Source organism: Nelumbo nucifera, chromosome 4 (genome assembly GCF_055504915.1).
Source record: "Nelumbo nucifera cultivar China Antique chromosome 4, China Antique-T2T, whole genome shotgun sequence".
Classification (NCBI taxonomy): domain Eukaryota; kingdom Viridiplantae; phylum Streptophyta; class Magnoliopsida; order Proteales; family Nelumbonaceae; genus Nelumbo; species Nelumbo nucifera.
Window position 1 is genome coordinate 21,630,116 of NC_142652.1, and position 12,109 is coordinate 21,642,224.

General features: G+C 34.5%; 1 protein-coding gene across 2 annotated transcripts in view; it reads left to right on the forward strand.

The window, feature by feature from the left end:
* Positions 1–11,759, forward strand: part of LOC104597886 (agamous-like MADS-box protein MADS2) — a 28,334-nt gene extending 16,575 nt beyond the window's left edge. For both annotated transcript variants that reach the window (XM_088886487.1, XM_010259656.3), the window contains 7 exons: positions 7,354–7,432; positions 7,728–7,789; positions 7,939–8,038; positions 9,770–9,811; positions 9,899–9,940; positions 11,099–11,235; positions 11,337–11,759. In XM_088886487.1, the coding sequence (XP_088742613.1) occupies positions 7,354–7,432; positions 7,728–7,789; positions 7,939–8,038; positions 9,770–9,811; positions 9,899–9,940; positions 11,099–11,235; positions 11,337–11,421 (547 nt within the window). In that variant the 3' untranslated portion in view covers positions 11,422–11,759. The remainder of the gene's footprint in view (positions 1–7,353; positions 7,433–7,727; positions 7,790–7,938; positions 8,039–9,769; positions 9,812–9,898; positions 9,941–11,098; positions 11,236–11,336) is intronic.
* Positions 11,760–12,109: the final 350 nt, after the last annotated feature.

Here is a 12,109-nt window from a genome sequence, read left to right on the forward strand (position 1 = left end):
TTAATAATTATTTAAAATATTAATAAATATAAATTTAACAGTAATGATTCCATAATGTAAATTTAACATTACTAATTCCCCGAATGAAAGAAACTATTTAGTTCTACCACAAAATAAGTGGGATAGCTCATTGTCACAAAATTAGTATTCTAACGATAGTATAATATAATTCTGAAGGGGTTCTTTTGACGAATGTCATTATATTTACATCACTAAGTTTCAAGCTTATTCTCTTGTTTTTTTTAATCCATAACAATAAGACTTATATTATAGATTTAAAAGATAGATACATGAGGCACAGTTTATTCTCTTGTTTAACATTACTATTCCTTGAATGCATCTTTTGTCCTACTTTGTTTCTTAATTTGTTTAGAAAAGTTATTCTTTCAACAAATATAGACTAGTTGAAATTTTAGTTCTTGTCCCACTTCTTTTATCTTGATTGAGATTTTATCGTCTTAAATTAACCAATGGATGTTTTAAATTACTTCATGCATGCAAGTAAGGTGATTCATTATATCTTGCCTATCTAGCTTCTTATTTTTCTAAATAATTTCCTCTTTAGAGAATATAGGAAGAAGACAAACACCTCTATGTATCCCTATGACTTCATTACAGAACATAGTTGAAAAATATGAAGGTTCCCCATATCAATGGGGGAAATGGAAAAGCCTCTGGGGTTATTGTTGAAGCGAGATTAGTTTAGAGAAATATGATTGGAATCGGTGTGGTTAGAAGTTAGTAAGCCATTCTGAGCCTTTTGAGCTCATCATTTAAGGGTTCTCTCTTTGAAAGCTATGAAATTTGGCTTTTGAAGATGGGAATTTTACCATAATAGAGCTTTCGGCATTACTTAAAGCCTCAGGCTGGTATATTCCATTAGTTTTAAGAGAGTTGAAATGCATGATAATTCTAATGATTCACTAATTTTGTGCCATAGCATTTGACAGATTAAAGTATGGATTTCCAACTAAACATGTTAAGATTAAATCCAACGTTGTTTAAATCAATGTCTTATTCCCTTGCTAGTGGTGGTGTTAGGATAATGAGTTGTTCTGGAGGGCTAACCCTCCAGGTTGAGGTCAACTCTAACCCAACTGAGTTGTTGAATCCCAACCTTAAGCTAACCCAAAGTTTTTGGGCTGGGTACTTGGGTTCATGTTGGGCTGATTTCTCTATTTCCATTTTGTCAAATGTTCTTATTGGTCAATTCAGTTTTAGCATTATTACATATAAAAGTAGAAAATTATTATATTTAGAAAGATTTTAGTTTGAAGTGTTGACATACATGCATACGTATGTATAAATGCATATGAGAAATCTCCACTGCCCACTCTGGGCATGGAGAGCAAATCTGATTTGATCGTGCTTACAGGCGACCCCCAATGAATGGCGAACACACCAGCTTTTGAAAATTGAATGATTGGGGGTCGCATGCAACTACGATTACAGCATTTTTTTTTTTTCTCCAACTTGCACCCCGACTCAGGAGTGGTGCTTGATCTTTCATTTCCATTGTATTTCTTTTATTATTCTTTTGTTTTAGTTGCAACCTTTAACACATTTTTTGAATGGAACCAGATGAAGTGGAGGCAAAACATGCAGAGCAGGCTGGGTAATCTATAACAAATGAACATATTAGTGTTCTGTACACAGGGTTTACATGTGACCAGCACCTTATGTGTATGAAACATTGGCGTATTCATTCGTAATAGGTTATTCAGCTCGTTGTACATGATTTTGTCTCCAACTAATTTTCATTCTATCCTTTCACTATAGTAGTGGTATTAGTTTAGGGTTTTTTTTTTTTTTTTTTTGTACGTACTTTAACATGACATCTATTGCTGATGTTTTCTGTCAATTGACTTTCAATTGGAAATGCATGTGACATGCATGATGATATATTTGCATGCATTGTTTTGGACTCATGGGTGTTAATGCTCCCAGACTTTACAAGTATAGCAATGTAGAGTACTTAATTTGCATAACCAACTCAAATAGATATCATATTTGCATTAAGATTTCATGCATGCAAAAGAGCCGAGTTGCTTTTTTTTGCATTGAGGACAATCAATGAATCAATATCATGTCCTCATCACGGTTGTATGGGTGACGAGGTAAACGTAGGCGGGCAGATATACAGTTGCATTATGTTCCAACAATTAAACAAACTAGCAACTCTATACATGATTCAAACAAAAGAACACATATGACATATGATAGCTACGAAAGGTAAATTAATAAGCATTTATCAAAACAAATATAATACAACCAAGAATGAGTCTTAGTAATGAAAAATATAGAAAACAAAAATATCTATAAAAATAGCACAATATTATAAAATAACAAATATTACAATTTGCATTTAAGAAAATATTGTTGGGCATTGATATTTTGCATCACAACTTGTACAATAAGCATTTCATTGATTTCCTTTTGGCAACACCAAAATACTCATAGATTTAGGAGGTGTTACTTCATTGTGAATTGTTTTTCTTGTTGCAAGTTCCAAAAATAAATTAAAACCATTTGGGTTTAAAAGCAAATTATTTCTTAAAATAAAGCATGGAAAACATGTTCTTGGTTGTAAATGCATTTTTTTATTCTAAAACAAATGAAATACTGTCCTTGAATTCTTGGTTTGAAAACATGTTTTTGTTTTAAACCATACAATATATCTCTTCATTTTTCATGAATCAACCATATCATATCTATTTTCCAACATTTTTTTTACTTAAAAAACCATAAATTTGATGGCTTGAAAAACATGAATTATTTTTTTGAAACGAAAGCAACGTATTTTTACTTCCCAAAACAAAAACACAGTTCAAGAAGTTTTTGTTTTGTTTTTTAATTTTTATTCTAAAGTGTGAATTTTCAAAAAAATAAAAAATAAAGCAAAAACATTGACTAGCTATTTTTTGATAAGTAAAACAAAAACGTAAAAAAAAAGAAACAAAAATGTTGGTGTTGTAGAATTTTTTATTGTTTTAGAATGATCGTGTTGTTTTAGATACATTTTATAGTCATTGGGATATTTTTTTTTATGAATGAATGGTAATTTTATTAAATGGAGATAGAAATAGTACAAACACCCTAAAAGGAGGAATGAGATGCTGCCTCCCCTTAAAGGATGGTCCCAAACCCAAACTCTACTCAAATTATAGTAACAAAGTAGCCCAAAACAAAGAATCCCTTAAAGCTCCTTGTTTAGCTAGAGAATATATCATGGCATTGGCCTATTCGCTAACCCACTAAAAATTGACATAGTTATTGTAAGTCATTTAACTTTTTTGAGGATATCCCTATAGCCCTAAACAATAGTATCCGGGTCTGACAACCATTCCACTACCATCTTAGAGTCTTCCTTAACTATCAAATTATTCACTCCAAGTTGGTTGGCAATCTGTAATCCTTGTACTGTAGCTAGTAACTCAGCCTTTGTAGAGTCTCCAAATCCTATTGGACCTGGAAATAAGGAGAGCATGCCACCGTCCTTGTTCCTCAAAATCCCTTCAATGCTAAAGGTCTTGGATTACCTTGACTGGTCCCACCGAAGTTCAACTTCACAACCCCCTCCAAAGGGGGAGTAACCACCTTGCTTGTGTTTTATTATTATTTTTTTGGATAAAGTGGAAGCCACTGTTAACTAGCTCCTTCAAAGGTCATCACTAGAGTAGTCAACAAAGAAATCAGTAGTTTTTAACCAAAGGATTGCCCTTATAGTATACACTCCTTTATTAGCATGGCTCCCCTCCTTATCTTGGAATATTCTAGCATTTTTTTCCTCCCAAATGATCCATAAGAGAATTGCCCTAATACATTTCCACATTAACTTCATTATCTTCATTGGCCACCCAAAGGTAGATGGGTCAAAAAGCATATTTACTTGGGATGGCAAGTTTCACCTACACCAAAATAAAATAAAAAACCAATTTCATATATCTACAATAAAAAAGGAAGAGATCAATAGGTGATAACAATCCTCATTCTGCAATTCAGCTTAGAGTCTAAATTCTTCAGTCACTGGGATGATTGAAGAGTAAGAAAGGACAATTTAATTAATACATATATAGCTCAACCATCTTATCCACAGCCATATTTTTTGTTAACCCATAGGTCAATCAAGTTTCTCTTATTAGGTACTTTCCTTTTAGCCCTCATTTGTCCTATTAGGATGTCAAGATTGTTCATTGGTAAGTAATGTGGCCATAGCATTCTAGCATACAATCAATTTCCAAGTTTTTCTATCAGTAATAAAGATTGATTCATTAATTAAAACATATGGGATTAAGTACAAACGGATGACCACACTGTCATCCCTGAGAGAGAGAATCGTAATTTCAAAGAGAAGATAGGCACTACTTTGCAACCCCTAAGTATTTGATAGCCCATTTGCACTCCTTTTAGTTCACTTGAAATCAACATTTATGTCCTCTAATCTTTTCACTCTTTTTGAAAATATGTTTATGGGTCCATGGAATATGTCTGTTACAACTTGCCCAAGATATAACTACTTTTAAATCCCCTTCTATTTTCACCTATCGAAAACCCAATTGCTTTACCAACCAAAGACCTAGTGGTAAAGCCAATAACTTTTCCTTTATTAAGTCTGTAATGTCAATTGGCCCTGAATATAAAGCCAAAACTCTTGCAATCTGCATTTGTAATTGTTCCACCCATTCCTGTCACTCTCAGGTTGCCCATAGAGTTGCCATTAAAATTCAATTTTTCTTTATTAACTTCTAGATGAACTCTTAAGTTTTCCTTTTCTCTAGAAGACTGCGATATTTCCTTCCATGCCCTTAGGGTGTCAGTTATTGAGAAAAGTTGAAAATTGTCTAATGTTTTTATCCACAAGGCAACCCTCAATTTTATGTTGTCAATTACCTCTTCCAAAGTTTTACTTTTTCTAACAAAAATTCTATTATTTTTTTCCTCCCACACTTGCCTTAGTGGCTCTCCACATTATTCTCTATCTCTTCTTTTGTTGCCTAAAAAAAATTAGGATTGAAAATGTATATCACCTCTTAGGGAGGGTCCCACCTACTGCCAAAAGAGAGATCAGAAAAATTCCTAGATACAAAGTACAAAGGAATAGGATATTAATAAATTGGAGATGAACTCTCCGCTATAGCTACATATAAAACACATATGAGGAGAGAGGTAGGAGGAAGTCCTCATTTTCTATAGCAAATCACATGTATTTACCTTATCAAGGAAAAGAGTCTAATAGAAAGCTTGAATATTTGGTGGGATAGGCTTACTCCATAGTTCTTTTGTTTGGAGAACCACCCTTTGGAAGCTGGCAAAGGCAAGAAGTCTAAAGGAGGAGCAAGAGAAGAGTCCATATGGGGAAATTACCTAGAACCTAGACTCTTCCAAGTTCGGATCTAAGAAAATTGTATACAAAGTTCCAAGAAGATCAACCAACAAATTGCATTCTCTTTCCCTAAGACTTATTCTAAAACCCAGGTTCTAGTTGATCCCTAATTGGAAAGACACACCCAAATTAAAATGGTTTCATTTTTAAAATCGGAAATGGCATAAAGATCAGGGAATTGATCTTTTAGTGGTGACTCCCTTACCCAAAAGTCTTCCTAAAAGCGGATTCTATCCCCTCTTCAGAAATCATAATGGATGAAACTAATAAAGTTAGAGTAAACTTCATAAGTAGCACCTCAATTATTACATTTCAGATGTGAATGCTTGTAATTACTTTGTGCCACAATCTGTTTCTTTCAAAAGGAAATCTCCACAACCATTTATCTAATAAGGTATTGTTCTTGTGAGTAATGTTTCCTAAACCTAAACCCTCATGCTCTTTTGGCTTACTAACATGTTTCCACTTAACCAAGTAATCATTTTTCTTCACCTAGTTCCTATAAGAAATCATTCATATACTTTTATAGTTGCCTTGTTATCCTTAACAAGATGCGAAAGGTGGAAAGGAAGTAAGTGGCTAGATTTCTAATATAGTCTTAATCAAGGTGATTCTTCTCCCTAAGGAAATATAATTTTTCTTTTTGCAAATCTCTCCACCACCGGCTTCTAGACTCCCTTTGTCTTTACGGAATAGAATTGTATTATCAATGAATTAGAGGTATCAAATAATTACTTGGTCTCTTCCAACCCTCCAACCTCTAATCTGGCCCTGAGCATCTGCAGCTGCAATCATTTTATTGAGAGCGGCTTCCATCGGTCTCTAACTGCCAAACCATTGGAAATGTCATTGGAAGCATGATAAGACATGATTTTGCCAAACAGAAAATGATACTTCTGTTTTGAAAAGCATACTTTTCAATGTTTTTTATCCAAAGGATTTTCAATACAAAAATACCAAAATAAAAGTATTTTATGAATTTTATATTTTGATATTTTTAAAAGTACAATAGAAATCTATCCAAACAGGACCTTACATTAAAGTAATTTAGGAAGCTTGAAGTTGAAGGGGCCTCGTCATTTCATGGCTATGCGTCTGCAATGACCTCAATCGACATGGCTACTTTACTGACCTACTGGGTCAGTGTGCAACTCTGGTTTCAGGCTTTGCCTGCTTCTTGTCCCCTCGTAGTAGGGTGCTAAGGGGCCTGGATACTGACGCCGAGATGACCGTTCGACGTCAAAGGCGAAAGCTTTTTCAATCCAATAAATAAATAAAGCACGTGTCAAATGGCACGTGCAATTCCTCAGCGTCAACGTTTTTAATTCTCCACCGTTAGATCTAAACTTCAAGTCTCTATATTAACGAGCCCCACTCACTCACCACTGTTTAGAGTCAACTGTTAATCCTCCCTCCATTGGAGAGTAACTCCTGATCTGATAGTGATAGTCTTCCTGACGAAAGGAAGACGAAGAAGCTAGACCAGGCAGAAAAGGGAGGAAATGGATCACTATACTCAATATGGTTGCGTTGCGCGCTTGCTGACTCAATTTCCGTTAGCTGGTTTGAGTGATTCCAATTCCAAAATTTGTACCAAATCAATAAATCATGAGTCGGTTAAACGGGTGTTACCGAACTCTGTAGAGTAGCTTAACCCTAGAGGGAAATACTGTTTAATGAACACTCTGTGGAGTAGCCCAAGTTTTTTACCGTAGACGTACGCTAAAGGTTCCCCTAAGTTTATGTTTGTAGTGTGAATGATCTCTGTTTATTTTTCTGAACTTCACTTATATGATTTTATTCCACAATTAACTCCAGCTTCGATAGTTGGGGTGCCCAGCGATATTACTATGGTTTCTAGAGTGCCTTCTTATGCACATGTTTGTGAAAGTACATGTAATTCTTGCCATCTTTAGTAGGTGGATTGCTAGTATTCTCACACTCCTTTTTTCGCTCTCTTCCATCTGTAGCATGCTCAAGACCCTCGAACGTTACCAAAAATGCAGTTACGGTGCACTGGAAGCTAGCCAGCCAGCCAAGGAGACACAGGTAACGTAATATCTTTTAAATTCTGTTGACTGTTTATTTGGAGATAATGATAATGTTAATAAAAGCAATCATAGGCCCTGATATGAAATCTCTGTTATTCGATGTTCCTAGCTCATTTCTTTTGGTTCTTAAAATCAAGGCCTCTAAACGATCATACTCTTCTTGATTTTTATAGTACCTACCTATCTGTTGATGTATTCTGGTGGGAAATAGATCGATACATTGTTGAGAATTCGGTTTGACTTTTGATGTAGGGGACTACTGACAGTTTTACTATTATCATTTCCTCGTGCAGAGCAGCTACCAGGAATATTTGAAGCTGAAAGCAAGAGTTGAGGTCCTACAACGATCTCAGAGGTGAGTTCCCAAACTGGCATGTGTTCAAATATTTCTTTTATTTTATGTTGTGATCTGATATTTGTGAACTTATCAAGGTACTTGTTCAACTCTTAGAGATGAGTTGGCTGATTATTTTATTCATAAAATCTTTAATCCTTATACCATAGAAACCTTCTTGGAGAAGACTTGGGTCCACTAAGCACAAAAGAGCTTGAACAGCTTGAGCATCAGCTTGAGATGTCTTTGAAGCAAATCAGATCAACAAAGGTAAATCAAATTTGGTTGCATTCTCATAAACATTATATTACAATGAATTTACTGGTTAAATGCATTTGTCAAGTGCTAACAACGATAATAATCTGATTTCCTGTATTTTCATATATTTGGACTGTTACGGTAATCAAATGTATAGATTACTTGTTGTAATTTATTTGGTGGGTTAAGAAGATTTAGAAGCATCCTATTTGATAATATTTCTAATGGATGTAATGCCCTAACTTTTGGTTTGATCTTGTTGACTAGGATGTTCCTTGTTAGTCATGTTTCTTTAGTTTATCTGCTGACATGAAGTCAAGAGAATTAAGCAGAACAATTCATTTGGGCTAAAAGCCTCAAATTCTTTGAGGATTTTATTTCTGATGCTGGTATGAAAGTATTCATGAAAAGGATTGCTTTATATCATTTCTCAAATTGCAGATAAGAAGGGAACCATTTATGAAAGCTATCATTTTCTATGGTAAGATTTCTTTTACATTTGACAGTTTAAAGGTCAGGTCACACACAGGAGTTTGGCTTACCAAGGAACCATTTTTCTCTTCGGACAACGGATCCACAGCCTTACATCTTTCACCTATGGACCTCTTAAACTTTGCAGGAGTTTGAGAATTTTTAACAATCCTAATATGTCCTTAGTTCTTATAATGAGAATGCTGCTTTAAAATTGCTAGTATTTTAACTTTCTCTAGTTAGGCAGAGAGGAAAGTTTCACAGGTAAGAAATTATTAAGAAAATGGTTTTCACATTGATGTCTTTTCTATTTTGGCAAAGCACCAGATTGGGTTTTTATTATAGGAAATAGTGATGATTAATCTTGTTCTATAAAAAGAGTACTCCATTTGTATATACTATTGATGGTCCACTTGTGCAAAAGTTGCATCAATGATCATGAATAGAATGGTTGTAGCCAGATTGGATTCAAGGGTCAAAGAAATAAAAGCAAGTAAGAAAATTGGTAGTTTACAGATGTGACTTCTTTTAATGGACAAGGAACTTTACATTAGTGTCATTTCTATTGTGGAAAAACAACAGACTGGGTTTAGGATCTATAATATTTAGTTGGAATTGATTTGGCATTCATATTCTATTTACCTGGTCTATTAACTCATTGCAGGGAACAATGATAACTTGTCATATTTTATGTAAAAAAGTTACTCCATTTACTCATCAAAGCTGTTCACAGAATCATGAATGGAGTAGTTCTAGCCATATTGAGTTCAAGGGTTGAGGAAATAGAAATGAATAACATTTGTAAAGCTGCACAGAAAATCATGAATAGAATGGATCTAGTCATATTGAGTTCAAGGGTTGAAGAAATAGAAATGAATAACATTCGTAAAGCTGCAGGGAAAATCATGAATAGAATGGATCTAGTAATATTGAGTTCAAGGGTGGAAGAAATAGAAATGAATAAAATGTGTGAAATAAAGATAAAGACTATCATAATAGGTCATTAGATAAACTATTTTTAGGAAGAAAATGGAAATGGCACCATACTGTAGGTGCAACTAGTAAACAAAGTTTTGTTGAAGCCCTCAAATTGTGCATAACAGATATCTTCCATTTAACCCGAGAAAAAAATATTGTAATGGATATTCTTTTACAAAAGTTATTCAGTTTGTGCCTCTCATTAATGCTTCTTTCTAATGACCCTATCTTGTTCCAAGAGAGTAATTTGTAGCAGACTATTTTTCAACTAACCTCTTTCTAAATGCTCTGCAGACCCAATTAATGCTTGATCAGCTGTCTGATCTCCAAAGAAAGGTGAGTTAACTTATGTAGTGATTTAGTATTGCAATATTCATCTTCTTTATGTGCTTTTAATGTATTTGTTCTATTTTGCTACTGCAGGAACAAATGCTCCAAGAAGCTAACAGAGCCCTAAAAAGGAAGGTAATAAGAATGATTTGTGTTTTAAATTGGACCCTAACTTGCAAAATATATGAGCTATTTGGCTCTGAAGTCAGGTCTGGATGTTTCAACTAGGCCTCATATTATTCATACAATGTTTTTTCTTTGATATACATGCATGCAATGTGCACATATTTAAGCTGATGGATCTGTTAGACTGGCTCGTGAATCTTTCATTTGGCAATATGCTTGGGCTCCAAGAGGGTCACATTTTCCTTTAATCCACCTGCTATATATCAGCGTAGCTCAGATTAAACTTCCTTGTCATATTACTAGAATAAGCCCTTGTTAGGGGTGCAAGTTGGGTACCAAACCCATTCAAATTTTAACAAATTATAAACCCAAGCCCACCAAAGTTGCACACCATCCCTTATTCAGTATCACATTCTAAATTAAAATATTGAAACATAGGATGGCTGATAGCAGTCAGGAAAACTCCAATTCATGGTGCAGTGTGGGGGTGAATGCAGATTCAATTAACATGTTAATCCAGATCCAATGGATGGTTCAGATTGGAGACAGGATTTCTACATGGATGAATAGGCAGGGTTAATCTGGATGGATTCCCCAATTTGGTTCTATTAAGACATCTTTTTCCTTGTATGTAACTAATATACTGCTATGTTCAGTGATTAGGCATATACTCCTAAATGAGCTGCTTTCTCATTCTGGCGCCGAATTTTTGGTTGGTTCAATTTTATCTTTTGTCAAATTTAGTTCCCCTTGGCTGAAATAGGCAGGGTAAATCTGGATGGCTTTCCCAATTTGGTTCTATTAGAAAATCTTTTTTCCTTTGTATGTAACTAATATACTGCTATGCTCAGTGATTAGGCATATACTCCTAAATGAGCTGCCATATTCATTCTGGCACTGAATTTTTGATAGGTTGAATTTTATCTTTTGTAAAATTCGGTTTCCCTCAAACCAGTTTAGAGGTCATCATTAGCTGGGCTTCAAAAAGCCATGCATCTGAACATTCTGATACATTTTGGTTTGATCTTTTATTTTACTGGTTTTCTTCATGCCTTTACACTATGAAACATAGCAAACTACTGAAAAATGTCCTACTCTGGATGTGCAGGACTACTGCAAGACCTTTTATGTTTTCTAATATCATTGATATTACTTTTCTTCTGGCAGCTGGATGAAAGTAGTTCTGAGAATCCTCTTCGGCTGACATGGGAAGCTGGTGGGCAAAACATCTCTTATAGTCGCCAGCCTTCTCAATCAGAGGGGTTCTTCCAACCTTTGGAAGGCAATTCAACTTTGCAAATTGGGTAAGTTCATCAACTGTAAATTTCTATTTTTTTTTAAAAAATGATGGCTTTACAACTTTTTTTTTCTAATTTTCTTTTTTCCTTCTTTGTTCTGGCTACAGATATAATCCTGTTGGTCCAGATCAGATAACTGTTGCTGCTTCAGCCCAAAATGTCAATGGTTATATTCCTGGGTGGATGCTTTGAGTTTTGATTTCCTGAGAAAATCTATATTTTCTTGTGGGAAAACTACCAGGTGGATGGATTTTAGTTGCTTAGCATAATCTGGTATGTGAAAGTTGTAAGTATTGTCGAAAATGGAAAACAATAACAACTATTTTATCAGTATGTAATTATAAAGACCAAGATAACACTGACTTTGAACTCCTCTAGCATTCTGCATTCTGGAAGTCACTGGTCAGAAAGTAGATGTCAAGGGTAATATGTAATTGTGATGTTTGAAGATGTTTTAAGAAATACAGTGTCTTTTTGGACTCTTGATGTAAATATGTTTTGATCATTTCTATAAAGATCTGTGGTCTGAATGCGTGTCTCTGTTTGATAGGGAATATCTAGTTAGATTCACCATTTGAAGGATTTGTTTGTTGTTGTCTTGTCAAGTGGTCCATCAGATGTCTCCTTGGAGCATCACTATTATTTACACCAGCCAGCCCAATCACTATGGTGCAGATAATGGTGTTTTAACTTGAGGTGTTTTATTTAAGAAATCCTTTTTAATTGTCCTCGTGTATGTAGGGAATGTATTAATAAATTAAAAGGCATAGGCAAGGGATTTCTTGTTCTCTATGTACTGGAATAAAGGACTAGATTGTCTAATGATGCTGGAAACATCAGCTCTGCTAGTTCTATGAAGTTACGTTTATTTCTTTAATTA